We start from the raw sequence: 19,922 nt of genomic DNA, 5'->3' as shown, positions 1-19,922 counted from the left end.
GATGCTCCCAATGGAGGGACGACGATGATGATGCCACCATTACGCCGATCCAACTTTGAACTAAGCTTTCGCTCGGAGACAACTACCAAACGAAGTGAGAGCCGGAGGAAATGACGACACACCGCAGAGACGCCAAGGAGGGGAAGAACACCCACTGGCACCGTCGACGCCGACATTGCCCGAAGACTAGCGAGACTTTCACATGTATCGCCACACACCTCCCATCGTGCTCATCAAAATAACCGAAATACCATGGTCCACCCGCTACCCGCACGGACGTGAGCACACCTTCTTAAACCTCCGACATAGCCGAGCACCCGTAGCATCCCACCATCATCCACCTCTCGCATGGCCGAGGACCAGCCACACCGCCGCTGTCACACTCCGGACAAGTGCGATGCAGACGTGGCCTACTGACCCAGGTCTGGCCCAGGTCTAGCCTGCACCTCTGCCCCATGGATACTAGCGTTGGCTCCTCCGTATTGCCTCTAGGAGCCACTGCCAATAGCAGTGGCCTTAGCAGTTCCTCTTTTGTCGTAACTTTTTACCACCACCATGCGCCGCTCGATTGATGGCCTTCACCGTGCGTCGTCGTCCCTCGGGGCACACCCTCCTCCCCTCATGTCTTCGATGGCCAGGGGGCGCCGGGTCACTCGCGTGTGCGACCCGAGTGGGGTGTGATTTTTAATTGAAACTTTGAAATCAAAAATTCTGAAGTTTGAAAAAGAAGAAAAGCTGGGCTACACATTTGGTTTAATGAGATTATGCGACACCTATTTGGTCATACACTCGGAGGTTATCGCTTGAATTGAGGTTCTCATTAGTTTGCTAGGTTCCTCGCGGTCTGCCTTTCAAAACAGTAAGGTTGACATCTGTGTAAATAATAATAACCCGGCCTGAACCGCTGTTGCTCGGTTTCCCGGAATTCGCCGCAGACCCGGCACGCGACGTCTAAAAACCGGTCCGAGGTAAGCGCAGCAGGAAAGGTCGAACGAAGTGGACACCTCCCCGCCGTGCCGAGATGAGCCTCTCCCACCACCGCCTCCACCTCCACCTCCCGCCCGCCGCTCCGCCGGCGGCTGACCCCTACTACGTCTACGCACCGCACGCGCACCCGGACCCACAGCGGCAGGGCGTCGTCACGCTCTTCGTCGCCGGCCTCCCCGACGACGTCAAGCCCCGCGAGATCCACAACCTCTTCTCCCGCCGGCCCGGCTTCGACCAGTGCCTCCTCGAGTACACCGGCCGCGGCAACCAGGTCACCTCCCCAAGTCTGGGTCCACACCTCGCGGTTCTTACTGAAACTGAACCCTCGTTCAGGCAAAAAGGGGAAGAACCCTTCGTTTGGGTTGTTTCGTCAGTGCCATATAGAACTTGGATGCATAGGATTAGGGTAAATTGGATAAAAAGACCACAATAGGCTGTAGTGTCGAGAAAACACAATTTCTATTTACTCTGGCTGGGTCTATGTTAGTACATAACTTACATGTCAGGGTGCCACTCCTCGATTGCCTGATGTTGCCTCTGAATTCTTATTCTTATGCTGCAGGCTGTTGCTTTTGTGTCATTCTTCACCCATCATGCGGCCTTGTCGGCAATGGCTTCGTTAAATGTAAGTCTTGCTGCGAGTCAGGTTTCCTCCGCATTTTTCCTGGTTCTGCTCTGTACATTTATTTCTGTGGTAATGCGAACATTAATTTAGCAGCAGGTCACAATGCAACAAACTTCAGCGTAGCTTTAGTCACTATTAAAATCCATACCCCAAATAACAAATTGACAGTGCTTGCTGTATAAAACATGCTTGCTTGACATCCATAGGTGAAATTGAATGCTGAAATCATGTGCCCTTGACTCTCCGTTATTTTTGGCCCTTGATGGTATATCAAGTCAATGAAATTTGTAAGAAAAAACTAGTGTCTGCTTTTACTTGTCAAACCTCAAACCATTTGAGCAGGCTATAAGCTTTACACACATCTCCAATAATAACGTACAAGTTCAATCTATGCAACAGTAGCAAGAAATTGCCTGGCTCTGGGCTTATAAATCTTATGTTCCAGCTTCATAGCTACTACCATATAGTTTTGATCACTTGATTTTATTATCACTGATCTAATACGTGTTCCATTTCAGGGATCTGTTTTTGATCCTGAGAATGGTGATTGTTTGCACATTGAGCTAGCTAAGTCGAATTCACGCAAACGTCATGGAGGTACTATTTGTACAATACCGCTAATATTCTTTATCGTATCAGTTCTCGCCAGCAAAATGCTATTGTAAACTTTCACACCATTCAATTGATTACAATTTTCATGTTAGGCGGTGGGGATGTCTACAGAGTTATTGACAAGCGAGTACATAGAACAGAGGAAAATTCTGACAATGACAACAACGGCGATGAAGGTGGTGATGATGTATCTGCCGATGGTGATGGTGGCGACAGTAATGGTAATGGTACTACTTTTTTGATGAATCCCGCATCTGTAAGGGAGTTGATTCTCAATTCCACATAGCTATCATCTCTAATACTGCCAGTATTCTCATTTAGGCTGAACTTGTTTTGTAAGTGAAAGTATGAGAGAAATTTGCTGTTCAATGATGGCTTCTGTTTACTTGCTTGTCTTTTTATTTTCACTTGCGGTATCTTCCATATCTCGAGGAGCACAGTGAATTTTAACACGTAATTTGATTTTTTGGTTATTGTGATGGCTGCTTCCTCATTTTCTTTTATCTAGAATTATTTGAGTTCATGTCATGAAATAACTAAGAGTATTGGCATGACACTATGTTAGAACTTAGAAGCAGTAAGAGTTTGCTTTGCACTCGGTATGTCCCCATTATGAAACAATCATGTGGTCGGATGACTTTGCACACACATATAAATTAAAGTAATGCAGTTTGCAGTATGGGATTTCTCTTGGCAGTTGGCAGTTTCGACAACAATCTCACTTGCACGTTCTTGTTGTTGGCACCAAAAATTCAGGGCAGGGTGGATCTGATGAATCATTGGACACAGAAAATGATAATTCCAGCGACAAGGATGAGTTACCTGCGGATCAAAGGTTAACAACTTAACATGCACTTCATATCACTCCGTAGTTGGAGTTAATTCTCTTTCTTAATTTGCATTCACCTAAATAAAACGCTTAAGCTAATGCGCCACTTCTCCTATATCTGCCGTTTGTGCATGGATTGTTAATGATAGATGATTGTTTTTTTTTTCCTTTGATGGAACAGTGGTGAACCAGGGATCAAGCAGCAGAAGCGGCATTCTTCTTCAAATGTGAGTTCCATGTCCTAGCTTCACTTTACCACACTCTTACCTTATATCCTTGTTATAATACCAATGTATACTGCTGCATTGTTGTGAAACAAAGCAAGCGGTTGTCCATGCTTTTGTAGTTTGATTTGCCACATTCTATATTGTGGCATGATGGTACTTGTGTCTATATTCATATTTTTGTTTAAGACCATTAGAAGAAGCTGATCAAATTAGTGCTGCAATAGGGACATTGCATGCTGTTGGAATCTTGTAGTAGCTCAATTTATGTACAGTACCAAGCTGCAATGGGGTGTATCTGTATGAACTTTGTTACTTCAAACTTGTTTTCTTAAATGTTTTGACCTTCATATATACTATATGACGTTTTTAAGTAGGACACTGCACATATCGTGATATGTTCTGTGGGGAATTTTTAAGTGCGCAGGTGCACTATTTTTATAATGGGTGCATATAAATTTATAGTCCTAAAGTGTTCTTTTTGTCATTTTATTAACTTCTGACGTGGCATTGATCGTACAGGGTCAACCAGACAAAACTTCGACTGAAACTCCACCTTGTTCTACTTTATTTCTTTCAAATTTTGGAAAAGCATGCACAGAAGAGGAGCTAGAGGAACTATTGTCTAAGTATGTTACGTAATTTCTGCTAATATACTCACATAAGTGAAGTTCTAGCAAAAACATAAATTGATGATCATTGCTTATTTTTTTGCACTTGGCAGGCAACCTGGATTCCATGTGCTTAAAATGCGTCGTCGTGGTGGATTGCCTGCAGCATTTGCTGATTTTACGGTATATCTCCCTTTGCTGTTTACGTTTGAGTTATACTATATTGATGTTCTTTGGAGATGCTATGGAAGGTCTTCAATATTTAGAATATGAACTTGATATGGCAAAAGACACATCAAAGTTTGGTTTTGAGTTGCACATGGGTTACTATTATCTTTAACCTCATAACAACGTTTATGAGCGCTGACAAGGTGTCGTGTGAGCTTAGTTTCTTTTCTGGCTTATTAATATCTGATGATGATTACAATGTGCGACTCTCATTATATCGGGAGTTAGGAAATACAAATTCTTAAACCATATCATTAGGGTAAGGCAAGCACTAACTTACTTTGGAAATAAAGTGGTTTATTTGAGACGGAAATCAGGGGCCTATCTTGAGGATCAAGCCGTGGGGTCCATCCCCTTGTCCTTGCTGCTGTGGCCATATGTTCTGCCCTACATGACATAAGGTCTCCATAACTTCGTTATAACGAGACAATGACATACTTGCTTTTACTTAAAAATATTAAATATATAATGAGATGCAAGTTCAATGTAAGAGTAATATTTGTAGGACAAAATTGCTTGTTTTTGCTTACAGTTGCAGTCCAAGTTTTATAAAGGTTTAACTGTACATGTTCTAAAAAGGCATCTGGAATAGAAGATGGAGTAATATCGCATCTGCATCTCAGTTTCCACAGTTATTCTTTTCTGAACATGACCTCATTGTGCAGGATATTGAGTCCTCTACAGCTGCTATGAATAACCTCCAAGGCACCATCATGCCTTGTTCCGATAGTGATGGTTTGCAAATCGAGTATCCTTCAATCTTTGTTGTTCAAGACACTGCATGCTTTTACTCCTTCACTTCTTTAGGTTTGGAGCCTCCCTAGGATTGGTTCGTTCAGTTTGCATCTTTTACAAAACACTGCATCTTTTAATGAAATTAAGTGTGCTGATGAGGTTAGAACTGCCATTAACAATGTGTGCTGGTGGAAACATCATTTGGTTTACCAGTTTCCATCATATTTCTACTGTTATTTATAGTCACCCAACAATTGGTTCTCACTAGAACTGGAAGTCATGCATCATTGTAGATCCTTGTTTCCTTTAACTCCAGCTGCAGGTACGCAAGATCGAAGATGAGGAGTAGCTAGCTCGCAATAGCTGTTGTTCTTGGATTGGCGTGGCCTCGAGCCATGGACTAGAAGCTAAAATCGGCCCCCCTTGCCCATGTAATTGCCTGCCTGGCTTGTAGCATCTGGAGTTCATTTTGCAATATTCTTTGTCCATGTATGAGAACTAAGAGCTGTGCATTAGTCCTGTGCTAGATGTTCTGTACTATTATTTACCATCTCTTAGCATATATTTCGCATGATCTTGCCATTGCACTGTTTGGCTGGAGACTGAGAGCAAGACGCATGATCTTGCCATTGCACTGTTTGTCTGTGAAACAGCTGCGGGCCTACCTTGATCGTGACTGTTCCTCCGGTCGGATGGTCAAAAAACCGTGAAAATGTAATACCCAGTAATAGTATAAAAGAAGAGGAGAAAATGTGTTAGTAAGAAGAAAAAATCTCATTTGTGTTTGGCTGGAGGCTGAGAGCAAGACGCATGATCTTTCTGGGGAACAGCTGGCCTACCTTGATCGTAACGTACTATTCCTCCGGTGGTATGGTCAAAATTCAGCGAAATGGTCACATCACTTTGCCTCCAAGTGTAAAAGAAGAGGAGAAAATGTGTTAGTAAGAAGAAAAAATGTCATTGGAAATGGCGGCGGAATCACGCTTGCCAATTTGCTCTTCTTCATCTGCTATAGAGTTGGCCGGACGAGGCTATTCATACTTTCGATTTTGGTTATAGAAAATGCCATATATGTACACCATGATCCAGATATATGCAAAAAGTTTGTTTGGAATTTTCGAAGGTCTTAAAATACGGATTATGGATTTATTAATGATACCGGCAGTTTCATGGCTCATAAAAGTACGTACGTTCCGCTGAGTATTTTCGGTAGGTGAAGAGTTAAATCTCCAGTCCATATTTCTCATCCCCGTGCTCCCTGAGATCATTCCTCATCGTAAGTACGTGTCTCCCTCCTCCGGTCCGGCCGGGATGCCGCCGTCCGAGCGCTTCGCCATGGAGGTTGTCTCCCGGACGCTGGTGCAAGCCTCCGACCCACCTGGGGACTTCCCGGCGGTGCTCCCGGTGTCCAACCTCGACCTGATCCTCGGCTCCTTCCACGTCTTCTTCATCGCCGTGTACCCGACCCCTACCGCGGGGTTCCCTGCCGTGGCCGAGGCCGCGCGCGCGGCGCTCCCCGCGTTCCTCTCCCGGTTCTACCCCTTCGCCGGCCGCGTCGTCGCCAGCGCCTCCACCGGCGTGCCGGAGGTCGTCTGCTCTAACGCGGGCGCGGAGCTCGTGGTCGCCCGCGCCGGCCTGGCGCTTGCGGACGTGGATTTCGCCGACGCCGACGCCTCGCTTGGCGCCATCCAGGTGCCGTTCGAGCGCGGGCTGGCGCTGTCGCTGCAGCTGGTGCGGTTCGCGTGCGGTGGGTTCTCGCTGACGTGGGGCACGGACCACCTGCTGGTGGATGGTCACGGCCTCACCTCGCTGCCCAACGCCTGGACGGAGATGCTCCGCACCGGCGGGGGCCTCTCGTGGGAGCCCCACCATGACCGGCGCTCCCTCTTCCGCCCCCTCTCGCCGCCGCGGTACCCCCCGTCGCTGGACGCCGAGTTCGTGCGATACGACCCTCACAGTCTCCCCAACGTGCTCCTCGCCGCCGCCCTCGTGCGCCGGAATTACGTAGTCGAGGCCGCCGACGTCGACCGTCTCCGCGCCGCGGCCACCACCTCCGGCCGCCGAGCCACGCGGCTCGAGGCCCTCTCCGCGCACGTGTGGAAGCTGCTCGCCGCGGCCGTGGGCGGCTCCGACACGCACTGCCGCCTCGCGTGGCTCGTCGACGGCCGGCGCCGCCTCGACCCCGCGAAATACAACAGGGCCCACGTAAACAACTACCTCGGCAACGTTGTCACGTACGCGTCGCGGGAGGCGGCCGTGGACACGGTGGCCTCGTCCACGCTCGCCGACGTGGCGACGATGGCGGCGGCGGCCATCGGGGAGGTGTTCCGGCAGGAGCGGTACGAGGATCTGGTGGACTGGATGGAGACGCACAAGGGTGTGTTCAAGGAGGGCGGGAAGTGGACGGAGGCGGTGGGGCTGGGCACGGGGAGCCCGGCGCTGGTGGTGTCGGCGTTCGTGCCGTTCAGGGTGGACGGGGACTTTGGGTTCGGGGCGCCGCGGCTGGTGATGCCGTGGGTGCGGCCGGGGAGGCTCGGGTCGGCGGCCATGACGGTGATTCGGAGCCCCACCGGCGACGGGTCGTGGCTGGTGACGGCCAGGATGTGGCCAAGGCTGGCCGACGCCGTGGAGGCAGACCCGGAGGCCGTGTTCAGGCCTGCAACCGCCGACCGGCTAGGCTTCGCCGCCCCGCGCCATGGCGCCGAGCTGTCGCATGCCGTGAGCCGCATGTGAGCCAAGACTCCGACACAGTCCCTTTCCTCACTCGGACATTTAGCGATTTGTCATTCTTAGTGACGTACAAGTTCTGCACCTGATTTTTTGTCATGCTACCAAGAATCCAGACGCTATAGCATGACTGTACTCTGTACTTGTCAATTGTAATTGTCATGGAAAGGTTATCGCTCGCTCGATAAACACTGTCATGGACTAGCAGTAGTAGCATCGAAGAAAAATATATGAAGAGAATCATTGAAGTTGTGACTGCTGAGACTAATTTGGCAGTTGTTGATTATTAACCGCAGTAATCCAGGGCAAAAACATGCGACGTGGATGCTCGAGGCGCCCATGTCCGGCCGACCAGGCTGCATCTTTATGGGAGCTATTGATAGGTAGCATTTTTTTTTTTGGAACTTTCGAGGTTAGGCGCTGGGGCTAGGAAGGGGTGGAACGGGCCAAAGAACATGTTCTTCATTACGATTGGTTACCCACGAGAAAATTTTGACACACCTAGAAGAGAAAGGGGTTCGGTTGTTTGGCCAACTACGTAAATACAGTTAACTCAATTCTGATAACCTTGATATGCGTTTGGTTGTGTAGCATTGAGACGCTATGGTAACCTCTTCAACGGCGGAGGCAGGTTTGAACTATGAACGGAGCCAATCAAGGTAAATTTCGTTTAATGGGGGCCGGCTGAGCTATTTTCTACAAATTAGACTCTATAATCATCACTAAACCAATCAATTTTGCTTGCTGCAGGTTGGCATAGGGGGGGCCAGGCCCTGCTGGTCCTCCTAGCTCCGCCACTGAACCTCTTCCCATGAGTTGTGAGGTTAAGATAACAACATTAAGAACACCACGAACAAAAGCAAAAATAATGCAAAGAACAATGACAACTAAAAATATACATACTGACCAACGGTACGATAACAATAATAATGTTCACACGACCACGGTACAAACAACTACAAACTAAGGTCAGCATCGATCACTTGTCACCTTCGTCAGAACTCTTCATGCAGGGTCGAAGACGACAACTCTTTACTCCCTTCAACTCATCTTCTAGAAGAAGAGCATGTAGTCAATCTTCAGGTTGTGGGCGAAAACGTAGTCTAACCAGCCAGCTTCCAAGATAGCCTTGCCGCTAACCTCCTAGATATTCATCTCCCTCTAGTGGTCTTGACGATCATCTTTCCCGTCACCGGGCCAAGGTAAGACCTAAAGGCATCTGGGAGAGTGAGCACACCGATCCCTGGAGCCATGAGAAGCTTGCGGAAGTGGGTAGACGACACATCCTCATGGAAGTGGCCAACAGTCGATGGTCGTTCCCTATATCTCTTGCTTGAGCCCTCTTGAGGTACCTCCATAGGAACTCCCTGACGTGGAGTCTACAGAAAAGAAGGCAATTTGGATTAGTGGTCACTATACCAACATGATTGGCTCATCCTTACAGTATGCCTATAGATGACCTTGCAGCAATGATGAATCTTTCCGACCAAGTGCTATGCACATTGTTGAGTATTTGTGCAGTGCTCATGGTCGGATAGATTCATTGTGCCACCAATATGTGGCCACGTTTTTAATCATTGGCATAATATGTTAAGCATTTGTAAGTTACCGTATCAAGCTAAAAGATGTTTCAATAACGTGAAAGCTATGAATCATTGTGCCACATTATAATCACATGAACAGTATGTTAAACATTTATAAGTTAGCCTCATACAATGTAGCAAACAAAGTTAAGAAATGTCGTGCAAGACCTTGAAAAATGCAATGCTTGTCATTGGACGGCCCAAGGTATTACAAGACATTCCTAGCTCGTAGTGTGCTACTATTTTAAATCATTGACCGAAAACAAACTATAGAAGCCAATTTTAATGACCTCATACAATGTAGCAAACAAAGTAGAGTGAATGAAAGAAACGCCTCATAAGTGCAAGCTAACAAATGTAACTGACAATCGAAGCCTAGGTCTACAGAACCAACAAAGAATTTCACACAACAATTAGAAGCCAAAGCACATGAACAACAACATGAATGTCACAAAGGGAATCAACCCCGGAACAGTAACCCGATGGAACCCTAACCCTACCAGATATGTTATGCATGTCACAAATCGAGCGCCTACAAGCCATATACGGGTAGGTCTACGGTAAACAAGGGCCGGTGAGGGATTTTTGAAGCCTTACAGACATGGCCGAGCCGCCGAAAAAGGTTGAAGTAGAGGCAGTGTAAGGGTGGCGATGCGGCAGGGAATTAGCATCGAAGTCGAAGCAACGGAGGAGGCGGGGAATTTATGGCGCGTGACAGGGACCGACACGACGACTCGTGCTTCTTCCCCGCGTGCAGGGAAGCCTCACTTCGCGCTCCATGGGGCAAGCATCCGTGGAAACGGCTGAATTGGGCGTACCAGCTAGGCCTGGCCCCGAACTGCTTTGACGCTGCGGGCCAAGATTTTGAGGGACCACAGGCATCCAATCGCCACATATTTAGCTCCCAAGGGTCTCTTTAGGGGTCGTGCGACCTACCAATCACGGCCTGTGTGGCTGCACGGGTCGGTACAACATGAAAAATAGCATTACCTCTTTTTCGAAAAAGCATATTTTTTGCGAAAAAACTTTTAGAAAAGGCTAGTTACCGATAAGTCTTACGCCAGGGCGTTATGGCGCCCGCACTCAACCCCGCCCGTTCGGTATCGCTGGAGATTGCGCACGTCTCTTTTGAATAAAGAACCCTCAACTTTCTGCTAATAAGGAAGTAGTCCAAAGAAAGGGGCGGTATAAATAGCCCAACTCAGGCAAAAAAAACCCTAGATATTTTTCCCACCCACGAATCTTCAGCCTCCGGCCACCTCAAGGGCCTCCTTCGAGCGGGAGCTTCGTCCAGCCGTGCTCCGGTCGGCCGCGCCGCCAACCTCCACCCGGCCGCTCTCCCCCGACGCAGGAGCCACAACCCCGACGGCCGCCGGGCGGCAAACCGCACCGTCGCCACGCACGGCCGCCGCTCGGCCGCCGTCCCTCATCGCCTCCCCTCGTCGCCGTCCGTCGTCGCCCTCCCCGCTTCCCCGCGCCTTTCTCTGGTGCCAGCACGGCCAGGTGAGGCGGAGGTCGAGCCCCATCGGCGGACTCCGGCGAGATCTAATTTTTTTAGGGTCTTTTTTCTTTCTTTCTTAGGATCTGTTTGAATGCCCTTTGCTCGAGTAGTTGTGTGGATCTTGTATGAAGAAATGAATCCAATTCTTTTTTTCGAATGGATCTTCTAAAGATTTTTTGATGGATACCTTTTTCACTGTGTTGGATATTTATGCAAGATCCATTCTCTTATGAAGATCTGTGAAGAAAAATGCAGAGATCTGTGGATTGGAATAAACGTATCCAACGGTTTCATATGATTTTCCATGGATACCTATACAAGGATATATGGATATACACTGCTTTGTATGAAGATCCTCACACAACTTTTAGATACCCATCTTCAATTTTGGAAGAACTTCAGCTGATAACAATAGATCCTTACTGAAATCCGTGAAGAACTTTATAAACAACAAGGACTGCTTGACATAAATGTGGTAAAACTTGGGGTCTTTTTCAGGTACCAATCTTGATGCAATAGACGTTGGGAGATAGAGTCCGGGTGCCATAACGCTCTGGCCAAATCCGCGTCCGCTAGTTACTAGATACGCTTCTTATAATGAAGTTAAAGGTTAACTTAGCAATTCAAAATTTTGGCACGATCCCTCGGATTTTCTGGCCCTTCACATAACATATAATTTATAGATTATAAAAGCACAGCTCAAGCACCCTTTAACAGTACATAAATCAGCTTCGAACTCATCGCCAACGCAGCCCACCTCGCTGCCGGACCCCTGGCCATCAGCAGTAATAATTAATAAGACCACCATCACCAGCTGCAATACCGCGTCTGAGATGCATGGTTTCCTTCTCCATCGCTGGAGCCAGTGTAAGCTTACATCTAAGATACGTCTTGGATGCTGAAATGGAAGCAACAAAACTGTCTCTCCTGTTCTTGGATCGCATGCATGTCTCTGAAAGTGTAAACCATTCTGCCCAGAACATGCACTTGTTATTTCTGCTTTCCGAAGTAAACACTTGCAACCGCCACTTGCAATTTCTTCTATGGGAGTAAGTTTTGCATGTGCCGAAACTGTGATACACATATAACTAGAACTGGCACGACACTGCTTATTTCAAACTATTTAAAAAAAAACCCGCCGGCACAGAAGAACGGATACTATGATCCAACCACAACTCGTTGATAACAACAAGATCTAATTATACGGCATGGTTAATCAGCATCAAAGGAACTTGCATTGTATCTGGCATTCATATAAAGTGTTTTACAATCAGAAAACATGTGTGTAGCAAAAAGGATAATTGTTCTAACACATTATACCACTAGAAGAGTTTACCACATTGCATCGAAGCAAAAATATGCAATGACAGTCACATGTGCAATGATTCTAACTCTGCATACAGCGGCACATATGGCAGATATGGTGGCTCGCATTCTCCATCATTGCAGACCACTTTGGCTTGTTGGCGATTCATGTTGTAGCACATGACTGGACCCATAGAGAAAAAGATAGTGTTACGGTCAGGATGGATCAGGATCAAATCATCTATCTCTCCAATGTGTGAAGCTTCAATGCTATGCTTCAGTATCCACTCGTCTTTGCCATAGTCCTTGAGAACATAAACTACTATTCGGGTAACACTTAAATCATCATAATCATCATCCTCACCATAGTCACTTTTAAAACCAGCAAAATGCAAGTGTCCCTGTGACTGCTGAAGAATAGCATCTTGCACGAAGGAAGGGGAATCAAAGAACATCCAATTTTCCCCCTCCTTGTGCACCACAGCTACACATGGGCACAACAAGTCATGGTCATAGCAGTAAAGATGCAGATAGCCATTGACAAAGACAGCTCCTGAGCCACCAGTATGAAGACCAATATATCGGGCCCATCCTTTCTCCTTATAAATCCATCTTCCGGTTGTCGATGAATACAGATACGCTCCGGTGATATAACGGTCACTACCGTGGTTACCCTCCAGCAGCACAAACACATGGAAATGGGAAGACACAGCGCGATCAAAGCCCAACCGTGTTGTGCCCACCTCGCCGTTGTAGCCGGAGTCAGGCAACATGACCCACATCTCTGTGGCGGGATTGAACACGACGTAACGGAACTCATTACCCTGGGTATAGCAGCCGCATAGGAGGAGGCCGTCGCAGCAGTCCAAAAGTTCCAGCTGCCCGCAGTTGGGCAGAAATGCGAAAGATGTGTCAATCAGAGGGTAGCTGCTCTCCGTTACACTGGTAAACTGGATAACTGATTCGTCGTTGTTGCAGAAGAACCCGACCAGGGTTTGGGGTAGCTTTCTGCGGTGCTCGGGGTGGTCGATGAGTCCGAGCCAGTGCTTGGAGACACACTTAAAGCGGCAGAGTGATTTGACGGGCACACGCGAGAGGATATCAACAAGGAGGTCATCGGGGAGTCTCTCCGCTGCCGTCTCAAAGGAGGATCTGTACAAAGAGAAGTGGATGAGAGGTTAGCAATAGGTAAAGAAAGGATAGAAAGTTTGCCATAGTTGCTGCTTTTCATACTTGAGTCGAGTTGAAGCACGGCCTTGAGCACAGCGGCGCCGAGCCTTGCCAACCATATTCAGATCCACACGTGCTTTATCTCTCCATAAATGCTGGTATCTCCAATACCTAATTTAGTTCTGTGGCGAGCACCAAATAATTAGTAAAAAGTAACAAATTAGAATACTTATGAAGAATATTGTAATGAATAAACTAAAATAATGTGGTGGGTATATATACGCCAATGATGGTAAGATAACAATAACTTTTAAACAATTTTAAGATGTTTATGTTATACTGTCATTCCTTAGACTGCTGTATTATTATTTTTTATAAATTTTGGTTCATGAAAGCAAAGAGAGGAGAAGCTAATGTGGATGCCACATATGTCACCTATTTACTACAACACATTAGTCTGATCATATCTTAGTTCTGTTTCTAGGATTGGATAATCCCATTCTTACCGTCTTTCTATCAGTTTCTCTTCTTGCTTTATGTATAACCATGTTAGTCAAGATGAGGCTATGGAGATGGTCATGGTGTGACGAGTTCATGAGCCTTGTGCCCTTTAGGAGGTTGGTCGTGTCTTTGGTTCCTACCTGTTTTTCCGCATGATCATGGTGTAAAACATCTCCTTTGTCTTCTTTTGATGTGTTGTATTGTAATTGATTAAAAATCTATATGTTCTCTTCAATCCATGCAATGTAATTTTGTTTCTTTAGTTTTAATCAGTTTTTGAAGCTTATCGGTTTACTAAGTTTGAATAACTCCCTCTAATTGTTGAGTCACCCAAAATGCATGCTCTTTCATTAGGATGAATGGTGTTGTCGTTGAAATGTTGATTAAAAAAGACGGACAAGGGGTGGGAAGTCGAATGATGTGTATTCCCGTAATGGTTTGCTCTTTTTTTTTTCTAACACAATCTAGCTACTGCATGTGTGTGGTGGAAAATATTGGTAAAGATCTAATGAAGCCCAAATGCTTTGTTCATTAAATCTGATAAATTTGTTTGTGTAGCCCAGATGCTTTGCTGATTGAATCTGACAAATCTATCTAGTCTAGAATGAAAAGGGACTGCTTGTCCAGAAATTGGCATACTTGGGGGAGTTTTGGGCAAAATAAATTCATGTTGTATGGCTTTGGTAGTACAGGAGATCACTAAATACATATTGATGGAATTTGGGAAGTCTATCAGAATGTTAGTGCAAATCGAAAACACAATTTTATAAGAGTGATATCCAGGTTGGCATAGAGTCAAAATGTGATGCTTAATTGGACTTTCGATGGTTAGAGACTTAGAGTTACGATGGTCGATCGATTTTGGGGAAAAAATTGGGTTGCGCCAGAATATTGTTTGAAAGATATTATTTTTCTCCCGTTGCTACCGCGGGAGCTCTGCCAGTGCCCTTTGCCTGCATACAAGGTCTACGTCAGGGGCGCTTCTTGCCCGCAGAGTGAGAGATATTCTACGAGGAGAGGAGGTTCAAAGTAGATCGGATGTGTTCTAATGCTTGTGATCTCTGTCGAGTGTTGAATGCTCCCGCTTTGCTTTGAGTTGAAGAGAGCAGTACTGAGCTAGACACTCTTGTGTAGTTGTCAACATCATAAATAATTGAGTGCAGTTCTAATTTCTAAGTAAGCTAAGAATCAACAAGCACTGACGTGTTCCAACTTTTGGGCTAAATCTGATGCAAAAGACGACGAAGGAGGTGACAATGTAGAGGATGATCACCAGCAGGGATATCACTGGATCTAAGAACATCATCTCTGATGCAACAATGGAGGAAAGCTAGGGAGCCATTAGAGCTAGCTGCTGAATCAACAATGGAGGAAAGCTAGGGAGCCATTAGAGCTAGCTGCTGCTGCTTCCTGAGACTAAGTTTACCATTTCCATCTTATAACTGCAATCTACGCAACCACTATATTTATATCGTACAACAGACTACAAACTGTGCAAACGATTTTATAACTTTGTTGGTTCTTATTTTGTCAAAAACTTCTAATAAGTGTGTAAGAAGCACAACTTTTTGCAATCAAGAAAATCTAAAAGGGGAAATCAATTTTATGTGATTGCAGTTTTTTCTGTAATATTTTTGAAGGTTTGAATTTCTATCTCAGTCATGTTAATTACTTTTTCGTATTTTATCTAGCTCTATTGGTTCATTGCAAATTTTAGAACTACAGTGGGTGTCACCTCGATCGAACTGGTACATTTTTTTTGCCCGACAAATGCGCTTCTCTTATTATAGGGTCATTTTTACTTGAAGCTACAACCCTTCTTGATAATACATGTCCACAGGTTCTTCTGTTGTTTTTTCTCGGTCATGTTGCTGAACTAATATAGCATCATTATCAACAAATGCATAAGATTACGCATGCGTTTTGATGAACTAATATAGCATCACTATCATTTTTTCTGTTTATCCACCTGTCCTTAATGGTGGAAATCGAGGCTCCTTTGGGACTTATGAACCTTGTGAAATTATCGTGGAACTTGCTAGATTTCTCACAACTTTGAGGCAGCAATCTCTCCGAAGTCATGGGCTATGGGAATGAGCGACAAGTGGTAACACTACTGGAGGAGGGGGGGTGACATCCTTGTCATGCCTATCGGACACTATGTTTTATGTGTGTGTCCATGAGAGAGAGAGAGATAGAGAGAGAGAAAGGGAGGTGGAAAGTCTTTTTGTGTTTGGAAAAAGCGTAATACCGAGTGTAGATGTTAAATCGGAAAGGTTTGAACCAACTCTCTTGGTGTCGTGTTACCTATATGAATTGTTACTCCATGTACGAACCGACATCAAATACCAACAACAATATGAAATAGAAGTATGTTGTGAAACATATCAAGAAGATGATTTGTCAGTTTCAGCAGCACAAATTGCAACAACAACAAAGCCTTTATTCCTAAACAAGTTGGGGTAGGCTAGAGGTGAAACCCATCAGATCTCGTAACCAACTCATGGTTCTGGCACATGGATAGCAAGCTTCCACGCGGCTCTTTCCATGGCTAGTTCTTTGGTGATACTCTAGTCCTTCAGATCTCTCTTTACGGACTCATCCCATGTCAAGTGTGGTCTACCCCATCCACTCTTGACACTATCAGCACGCTTTAGCCGTCCACTATGCGTTGGAGCTTCTGGAGGCCTGCGTTGAATATGCCCAAACCATCTTAGACGATGTTGGACAAGCTTCTCTGCAATCGGTGCTATCCAAACTCTATCTCGTATATCATCATTTCGGACTCGGTCCTTCCTCGTGTGGCCACACATCCATCTCAACATGCGTATCTCCGCCACACCTAACTGTTGAACATGCCGCCTTTTAGTCGGCCAACACTCAGCGCCATACAACATTGCGGGTCGAACCACCGTCTTATAGAACTTGCCTTTTAGCTTTTGTGGCACTCTCTTATCACAAAGAATGCCAGAAGCTTGGCGCCACTTCATCCATCCAGCTTTAATCCGGTGGTTCACATCTTCATCAATATCTCCATCATTGTGCAGGATTGACCCCAAGTATTGAAAGGTGTCCTTCTGAGGCACCACCCGCCCATCCTGGCTAACCTCCTCCTCCTTGTGCCTAGTAGTACTAAAACCACACATCATGTACTCAGTTTTAGTTCTACTAAGTCTAAAACCTTTCGATTCCAGGGTTTGTCTCCAAAGTTCTAACATCCTATTGACCCCCGTTCGACTATCATTGATTAGGACCACATCATCCGCAAAGAGCATACACCATGGGATATCTCCTTGTCTTACCCTCAGTAAAAGTGGTGTTAAAATTTCAAATGATGATTAATATGGTCTATTACTTCCTTTATGGTCATTATATTTACACAAGCGCGGTGTGGAAAAAAAATTAAAATTCGTGGCAACACACATGCATTCAACTAGTAACAATAAGAATGCGAAACATTCACTTAGGATAATATGTTACCAACAGGCTACTTGCCATATGTCAAACTCGCCCCGCCCACCCGCTTACCAATCATTAGCACAGTAAGATTGTTTTTATTTTCTTGGCGTCTAAGGTTATTTCAGCCCAAAAGCCCAGACACTTAAGTTTCCCTTGTTTGAATGAAAATACCCCCACCGTTCGCTAATAATATAAGATAATTTAGCTTTTAGTAGATTCATCTATTTTGGTATGTATCTAGTCTACTCTTAATGTATAGATTCACTCAGTACAATGCATATCTAGCTTATTTTAAAATGTCTAAAGCGTCTTATATTTATAAACAGAAGAAGTAGTTTTCTCTAATATACTCATAGATCATTTCCTTCATATGGTAGTTGAGTGAGTAATAAAATCACTCGATTATGTAACTTCCCAAGTCACACTACAAGATGTGATGTAAGAGTTGAATGTATATACACATACATTTTTTTTAATTATATCTATTTGCACTTGTTTTGTCTATGATAGCACGCAGGCACATGGAAGGTTCTTTGTTTGTACATATGAAGCTAGTCATTACAAACCCAATTATTGATTTACATATGAACCACTCATTCCTTCTCGAAACAGGCTTTTGCTCCACTTTATAAAAAATGGTAGAAACAATTGAAATGATACAAAATGGTGAGTAAATCCTCTTACAAAGCAAATCAAAAGAAACGACAAATGAGAGGGAAGCGGACGCCCCCAACTCAAAGTCGAGCATGAAATCGGAGAGCCACACTAGGCAACTTAGACTATCGAGCATGAAATCGGAGAGCCACACTAAGCATGAAAGAATCTTCACGTTAGGTACAAGGCGAACTCGAAGCCACAACCAGCAGATCCCTAAGCTCCACGAGAATGCCTACAAGAGGGTAACGATGCAGTACAACACCGTTGCTGCTGAGTCCAAAGATGGAACTAGCGTTTTCACCCAGAGCCCTAACACGAAAAGGGAACCCACAACGATGCCCACAAGAGCGACACTCGTAAGCATCGCCACAACTGGTGCCATAATGCGGAGCTTTCGCTCAGAACCTTGCGATGCCACCCAAGGGTTGCCGAAAGAACCCGACGAGAGGGCCACCGCCAACAACTCCAGCTCTCTCGATCTAGACCAGGGTGCCGCCACCGTGAAGCCGACAACACGATGATCCCTCGCTGCCTCCCCTCGTTGCCCTGCAGCCAAACGAAGACGCGAGAACCATCGCTGCAATGCTGTCTGCCCACGCAGCCTCTCCATCCGAGGTCGCCGCCCCAACGTCCACGGTCGCGCAGTAGCAAGACACAAACACCAACGAACAGGCAGAGAAGGTCGCCATATCCAAGCCCGCCTGGCCCATATGCGGCCAGCGAGGGAAGGTATGGCGGCGGAGGGTGTCCGGTACAGCGGGCACAACATCTCTGCACCAACCACCCGGTTACGTAGAAGACCCCGCCTGGGCACACCGGGCCCACGCGCAAGCCAACGCACCGCCGCCGGCCACAGACAAGTTCCGTGCAACAGTTTGACCTGGTGTTATAGGATGAACATCCTGTGCTGCTTTTGGTTGATATAGAAGTATTGCAATAAACGTATAACTCACAGGCCAGCCACTTGACAGGAGAAATCAACATCTACGCAATAAACCTCGACTGTCCTTGGGTGTCACGTTTTTAACAGCAGAAAAAAATGAGTGCATCAAGTTGACATGCCCAGTAACTTGATAAACCAAATTCATAACCAATTTGAGAAAAATAGCATGCGCACACAGCCAGTTTGATGTTTCATTCTGTTCTAGAAACACGAGACGCAGCCATGGCACAAAAGAGAGTCAAGAACAGGGGGAGCTCACCTTGTGGGTATTGCAGGTTGAGGTGGAAGACGCCGGCGAAGACGTTCGTGGGGTTTCCCAAGGGTGGGACGAGTAGAAGGAGGCTGGAGATTCCGGACGGGGGGCGGTGGCGAGCGGCGTAGGTGGCCTGGCGGCTAGGGTTCCATGTCCGCCGCCATCGGGAAGAAAAGACGCCGAGTCGAAATGTTTCCGTGACCGATGCTTCAGCTGGGCTTCAAATAGGCCTCGCTGCGTCACTGCGTGGCCCTGTGTTTGCGTGAAGTGTGGCCACGTTGTACTGTGTGGAGTCGCTCGCACGCATGTCAGCATGTGGAGCGGATGTGAATGTACTCCTTTGATTGCAAGCTGCGTATAGTACTTCCTACTTCGTATGTGAATTTTGAAACAGGACTATAAACGTTTTTTACATGACAGGACTGTAAAGGTGACATGTTTAGGTACCGATGGTAACCTGTCGAGCAGGAAACGATGCATCGTGCACCCATGGTGACAAGTCCGGCAACCATGGGTCGATCTCGAAATTTTTATCCCAAAAGTTGAGCTTTGATCAACTACCTTTAGCAAGGACACAACACAATCGCATGCGGCCATATGGCCTGATCAAGGATCTTGAGTTTTCGCCGGAGTGCACATATCATTGAAGTCTCCTCTACCATCGCTGCTTTTCTTACCGTCAAAATCTCGAAAGCCGGATTGAGCTCAAGGAGATACTAGAAGACATAGAAGTTTCTAACCGCCTCCCCTCCTGTTGGTATCACACCACCTTCGGTCCAGCATAAAAAGGAATGCCTTTCATCACCATAGGAGCCAGTGTGTGTAGCACCTGCCACTGCCAGCAAAAGGCATGACTTGGCGCCTCAACCAAAGTCATTGTACGTAGCACCTGCCAGAGACATACATGACTTGGCGCATTCACAAGAGCCTCCACGCATAGCACCTGATGTTTTGGCATATATGTATAAATAT

The 19,922-nt window shown here is 46.1% G+C and overlaps 3 protein-coding genes across 4 annotated transcripts; 2 read left to right on the top strand and 1 right to left on the bottom strand.

The window, feature by feature from the left end:
• The first annotated feature begins 1,012 nt into the window (after positions 1 to 1,012).
• Positions 1,013 to 5,433, top strand: LOC124682664 (protein WHI4-like). Of its 2 annotated transcripts, none has more exons than XM_047217309.1 (10): positions 1,013 to 1,258; positions 1,550 to 1,612; positions 2,131 to 2,209; positions 2,317 to 2,445; positions 2,981 to 3,059; positions 3,235 to 3,280; positions 3,800 to 3,906; positions 4,002 to 4,071; positions 4,782 to 4,864; positions 5,174 to 5,433. In XM_047217309.1, the coding sequence occupies exons 1-10, from the start codon at positions 1,022 to 1,024 to the stop codon at positions 5,202 to 5,204; spliced, it is 924 nt and encodes a 307-aa protein (XP_047073265.1). In that variant the 5' UTR covers positions 1,013 to 1,021; the 3' UTR covers positions 5,205 to 5,433. The 2 variants fall into 2 exon arrangements, with proteins under 2 accessions (XP_047073265.1, XP_047073264.1); XM_047217308.1 differs by lacking the exon at positions 5,174 to 5,433 and adding an exon at positions 4,984 to 5,167 and having other exon boundaries at positions 4,782 to 4,918.
• Positions 5,434 to 6,077: 644 nt separating this feature from the next.
• On the top strand, positions 6,078 to 7,584 carry LOC124653101 (coniferyl alcohol acyltransferase-like). The gene has a single exon (XM_047192163.1). The coding sequence runs from the start codon at positions 6,163 to 6,165 to the stop codon at positions 7,582 to 7,584; it is 1,422 nt and encodes a 473-aa protein (XP_047048119.1). The 5' UTR covers positions 6,078 to 6,162.
• Positions 7,585 to 12,032: 4,448 nt separating this feature from the next.
• On the bottom strand, positions 12,033 to 13,300 carry LOC124653093 (F-box protein At5g07610-like). Its single transcript, XM_047192150.1, has 2 exons — positions 13,201 to 13,300; positions 12,033 to 13,119 (listed from the first exon to the last, which is right to left on the bottom strand). The coding sequence occupies exons 1-2, from the start codon at positions 13,254 to 13,256 to the stop codon at positions 12,033 to 12,035; spliced, it is 1,143 nt and encodes a 380-aa protein (XP_047048106.1). The 5' UTR covers positions 13,257 to 13,300.
• Positions 13,301 to 19,922: the final 6,622 nt, after the last annotated feature.

This window comes from Lolium rigidum, chromosome 1, assembly GCF_022539505.1.
Source record: "Lolium rigidum isolate FL_2022 chromosome 1, APGP_CSIRO_Lrig_0.1, whole genome shotgun sequence".
In the NCBI taxonomy this organism is placed as follows: Eukaryota; Viridiplantae; Streptophyta; class Magnoliopsida; order Poales; family Poaceae; genus Lolium; species Lolium rigidum.
Note: the sequence above shows the minus strand (reverse complement) of the source record. Positions and strands in the feature narration are given on the sequence as shown.

Bases quoted from the DNA above. Each gene is read 5' to 3' on its own strand.
- LOC124682664 (XM_047217308.1), top strand. From the start codon at position 1,022: ATGAGCCTCTCCCACCACCGCCTCCACCTCCACCTCCCGCCCGCCGCT. The intron at 1,259-1,549 runs GTCACCTCCCCA...CTTATGCTGCAG, and splicing joins ACACCGGCCGCGGCAACCAG to GCTGTTGCTTTTGTGTCATT. The intron at 1,613-2,130 runs GTAAGTCTTGCT...GTTCCATTTCAG, and splicing joins CGGCAATGGCTTCGTTAAAT to GGATCTGTTTTTGATCCTGA.
- LOC124653101 (XM_047192163.1), top strand. From the start codon at position 6,163: ATGCCGCCGTCCGAGCGCTTCGCCATGGAGGTTGTCTCCCGGACGCTG.
- LOC124653093 (XM_047192150.1), bottom strand. From the start codon at position 13,256: ATGGTTGGCAAGGCTCGGCGCCGCTGTGCTCAAGGCCGTGCTTCAACT. The intron at 13,120-13,200 runs GTATGAAAAGCA...CTCTTTGTACAG, and splicing joins CGTGCTTCAACTCGACTCAA to ATCCTCCTTTGAGACGGCAG.